The 4896-nt window shown below is 47.5% G+C and overlaps 1 protein-coding gene across 1 annotated transcript; it reads right to left on the reverse strand.

Moving 5' to 3' along the window:
* Positions 1-834: 834 nt before the first annotated feature.
* pcdh20l (protocadherin 20-like) lies at positions 835-4065 on the reverse strand. The gene is made up of 2 exons (XM_084009674.1): positions 3857-4065; positions 835-3386 (listed from the first exon to the last, which is right to left on the reverse strand). The coding sequence occupies exons 1-2, from the start codon at positions 3902-3904 to the stop codon at positions 861-863; spliced, it is 2574 nt and encodes an 857-aa protein (XP_083865800.1). The 5' UTR covers positions 3905-4065; the 3' UTR covers positions 835-860.
* Positions 4066-4896: the final 831 nt, after the last annotated feature.

Below are 4896 nucleotides of genomic sequence, written 5' to 3' on the forward strand. Positions count from 1 at the left end.
CCATTCTTAATGCATCACTTAACCTTGTTTTTGATATCTCAATTGTTCTCCAGCATACAAATGTACCGGTTACCGCTTTTCTAAGGATTTCTTTGAACACAGTGTGATTTTCACTCCAAACATCTGTCATCACAACAACAAGCCTGTTGGATTACTGCGTACAGTGCTGTAGATGTGTGTGTTTTTTTCCCCCTGCCTTTTGGGTGCGATCCAGCTCTGTGGGTGACAAGCAGCGCTATCGGGTAACAGGTGTGAGGCGGTGACTGGAGCTGTTGGTGTGCCTTCCTTCTGCCGCCTCTCACCTGTCCACAGCTGCACTCCGCCTCCTGTGATCGTCTCGGAGCTGCTCCTTCAGAGACTTTCATCACCTCCCCGGCGGAGGAACATTCAACCCTTTTGTGTGTCTAAATACTTTAGCCTCCCCATCACTCTGAGTCTGAAATCTGAGAAACCATTACCTCAGTCTCCTTCACACTGCAGGGGTCACGGGGAACAATCCTTAAAGATAATGACTGGTATTTTAGCAGTGAAGTGTGATATGTAATCTTATGATGGCTGCTACTGCACACATCATATGTCAAATTACAGTGTTGTAAGTCTCTGCTGGGAACTTCTAATACTTCCCTCATCAGATCACCTCTTTATATGCTTTCAACTTATCAGAAAAAAATGTTTTATTCCCACAGAATGTTGCAGTTTTACAATATTTGAATACACCGTGTATCTCAATAATTCATTGGATTTGATTATCAAAATGCAAGAAGCCTTTGACAAATATTCAGAATGTATTTCATTCGCAGGCTGATTTCATCCTTGACAGAGTGCAAGTGGGGATTACACACGTTGCTTGCTTTATTCTGTTAATCATCAGCGTAATATTTGTCTTTGAGTCTGAGTGGAATCTCATTCTCCTCAATGTGCCCCCTCTTGTTCTGACTCCGTCTCTTCTGTTTCAGGTATAACACGGCGGTCGCCGCAAGCAAACACGTGGATACCAGCATCATACCCAGGCCCGCTAACAGTGTCAGCTGAGCTGATCTGGTGTCCTCCACCTCACAGATGGTGGCCTTTGAGGGGGTTCCAACCAGGTCAGATGTCCCTGTCCAGGTGGGCGCCCTGTCTAAGTGGCAGGGCCCCGTGCTCTCGTTGACCAGCAGGTTGACCCAGACAGTGGTATAAAGTGGAGCCGGTTTCCCTCCATCTCTGACCACAATGAACAGGTGATGCATTCCCAGGTCTTTCTGTAGAAGTTGCAGAGCCACGCTGATGTTTCCTGATCTTGAATCCACTCGAAAGGGGCTGCTGTTTTGCACTTGCTCTGGCAACGCCACGGTGTACGTGATCTCCGAATTCATCCCCGAGTCCTCGTCGATGGCGTAGATCTTTGTTACTATGGTGCCCGCGACGGTTGCCGGAGAGACGGTCTGGCACGAGGAGTTGCTGCTGGGAAGGATCACTTTTGGCTGGTTGTCATTGATGTCCTCCACAAAGATTGTTACCCTGGCAGTGGAAGTCAAAGCGACCGGGCGGCCGTGATCGCTGGCCAGCAGGTAGAGTTCATAGCGGTCGTCCGTCTCGCGGTCCAAGTCGGTGGTGGTGCGCAGGGTCCCCTGGGCGTTGTCCACAACAAAAAGTCCACTGCTGCTTACAACATGCAACTCTGTGTTCCCATTCTCTCCTTCGTCTGGGTCCGTCACCCCAACCCTCCCCACCTGGGCGAGCGGTGGTACATTCTCTGGGATGAAAAAGATGAAGTGAGGTGTTAGAAAAACAGGTGCATTGTCATTCTGGTCCAAAACACGAATGGACACTGTGGCGACGGACTCCAAGGGGGGCGAGCCACTATCTCGGGCGAACACAGTGAGCTTGTAGAGACCCTGCTGTTCCCTATCCAGAGCAGCTGACACGGAGAGTTGACCTGTCATGGGGTCAATGTTAAAGACGCTGGGTGTGTATTCGTCCAGCCTGTATGTCACCCTGCCGTTGTATCCACTGTCTGCGTCTGACGCCGAGACCCTCAGCAGTGACATCCCTGGCTGGTTGTTTTCCTCCACCTCCAGCTGGTAGTGAGACTGGAGGAAACATGGTGCATTATCATTGACATCTGCCACAAAGAGCCTAATCACCAGCCTGGAAGGAGTGATCACAGACCCGTCAGCCCGTCTCCCCTGCACTACCACAGGAATATGATGTTCCCTTTTCATCTCGTAGTCGAGGGGCTTTGATGTGGAAAGCAGATATTTGCCATTCTGCGGGCTCAAAGTGAAAGGCACCTTTCTCTCGATGGCGAGAGACAAGCCTTTAAAGCCGCTGTCACCCTCGAGCTCGAGCAGCGCCAAGACGGTGGGGGGCTGGTTCTCTGGTAACACCAACGTCTGGTTGTGATGCTCCGCTATGAACCCGATCTTGATCGCCGGCTCTCGGTTCGCCTTGGGGAGCACGGATACGGTTACCTGAGTGTCTGCAGGGGGGCAGTGATGGCCGCTAGCTAACACTTTCAACAGCAGCTCCTTGGAGTTGTCACTCCGGAGGTCCCGTGATAGTCTGATGCACCCGGTGAGGCTGTCGAGGCTAAAGAGATCCTTGACCCGCTCGGAGACTTTGGGACTGAAGGAGTAGACGATGGCAGCATTCAGGCCTAAATCTGGGTCCGTGGCTCTGACCTGAGCAACCAGCGTGTCCTTGGGGGAGTCTCCGGGAACGGTGACATTAAGGGGGCTGTCGGAGCTAAAGCTTGGACAGTTGTCGTTAACATCTGTCACTGTGACTATTAAAGTTGCCGAAGCACTTAAAGGGTGTGAGCCACAGTCGGTGGCAACCAGCACCATCTGATACAGGTCCCGAGTCTCCCTGTCCAGAGCTGTTTGCACCACCAGCGTGATGACAGACCCATCTTCTTCCACTCTTAGCCCGAAAACTCCATCAGAATCTTCGAGGCGGTAAAGTAGCTCGCCATTATATCCGGCGTCGCCGTCCTGAGCCTGGTCGTCCATTAAGAAACTGGTCCCCACGGTCACGTCCTCAGACACCCTGAGGTGTATTTCACTGCTTTGAAAATGAGGCGCATTGTCGTTGATGTCCTCTAAGATCACAGGGAACTGTATAAGGTCTCCTGAGGGCCCGACAATCGCATTGTGTAAAATAATGCATTCCTCTGCTTTTGTCTGCTCGGGGCAGAGGGCCTCGCGGTCCATCTTTTGCTCCGTTGTGTAGAAATTCCCGGTGTTTTTGTCCATCCACAGATACTCCTGAGTCAGGAGCTGGTAGGGAGGCGGGAAGTGTTTACTAAGTGACCCCGCCAGAATACCGGGCCCCTGTTCCTCTGGGATGGAGAACTGGACGGGACCACATACAACCTGCTGCAGATGGATCACAGCCAGCAGGTTCTGACGGGGGAAAAAAACAAACAAACTGTGAGAAAGGAACACTTTTTTCATGATATGGATTATGATATGACTTTTTGTTGCACTTGAAACTGAGTGCAGACGTTTTCCCTGGTGGTTATGAGGTTTATATTTTATGCCTGAATGAGCTCCTTTAAAAGCAGGCAACTGTACAATGAAGGTAATGTGATCCCCTCAAACACACACACACACAAACACACACACACACACACACACACACACACACACACACACACACACACACACACACACACACACACACACATATACACACAAAGGCAAATGGAAAAACGTGTTTGGCTTTACAAAAATAATAAGAAACACATTCGCATCTGCATTTTCACCAAAAACATATTTATCAGCTTTTCTTAGAATTAAAACCAGAAACCCCTGACACAGTTATTAGACACCATCACAATGGATCATTTTCGCGTTACTTTTGTCTCACTGACCTGCAATAGTCCAGCCCAGTTCATATTATCAGGAGTCCCATGGCCCATCGCCCTCACACATATTACCCACTCATTCCTGCTGTCCTCAACGTTCACTCGGCAGCGAGTGAACACTGAGGACAGAGGGAGCAACCTAAACCTGCACAGCTGAAGGCATAATTCATTACACGCCCCTCCTACAACACTTTACTGGCCTGTCAGACTGACACTGGAGAAGTCAGAGGAACAACAGGTTTCCCTGCATGAGTTGAACACATGCTTTTTTAGCATCTCACGCGTTGCTGAACAATAAAGCAACGAGCGAGCACGGGGCGTGTTGTTAATATCTTGTTTCTAAACAGTACAGGGGAGGATTAATGTGCTATTACCCAATGTGCTGACACACCTTTTTTATTAGCACGCTTGCCACCTGTTTATTTTATAATGTTTAAACAGTCTCTGAATCATCAAGTTTGGTTTCTGGTACTCTTTTCTCCTATTTTCTCCAAATGTTAAGCCTTGATTACACCTAGATATCAAGTAATTTAATAATAGTAGTTTATTCTACAGATGTATATTATTAGCTGTTAGACCTTAGAGCGATATAATATAGATAGATAGATAGATAGATAGATAGATAGATAGATAGATAGATAGATAGATAGATAGATAGATAGATAGATAGATAGATGGATGGATGGATGGATGGATGGATAGATAGATAGATAGATAGATAGATAGATAGATAGATAGATAGATAGATAGATAGATAGATAGATAGATAGATAGATAGATAGATAGATAGATAGATAGATAGATAGATAGATAGATAGATAGATAGATTTCCTCAGATTTTTGGCTTTTCAAATGTGGGGGTAAAAAACAAACATTGTAGCCAACACAGACGAAAAACTCTTTACATGACAGGAGCCATGTAAAATGTTCAGAAGCTACAGTAATAACAGAGCACACAATGTGGCTATATCTGTCATTATTGCCTCATAATACCAGTTGCAAAAATGCTGTGAAGTTGGGCTTGTAAGCTGAATCCTCTCATTCTA

Source organism: Eutrigla gurnardus (genome assembly GCF_963514095.1).
Source record: "Eutrigla gurnardus genome assembly, chromosome: 5".
NCBI lineage: Eukaryota > Metazoa > Chordata > Actinopteri > Perciformes > Triglidae > Eutrigla > Eutrigla gurnardus.

Excerpts from the sequence above, each read along its gene's own strand:
- pcdh20l (XM_084009674.1), bottom strand. The coding sequence starts at position 3,904 with ATGGGCCATGGGACTCCTGATAATATGAACTGGGCTGGACTATTGCAG. Across the intron at positions 3,387-3,856 it reads ACTGGGCTGGACTATTGCAG|AACCTGCTGGCTGTGATCCA; the intron begins GTCAGTGAGACA and ends TTCCCCCGTCAG.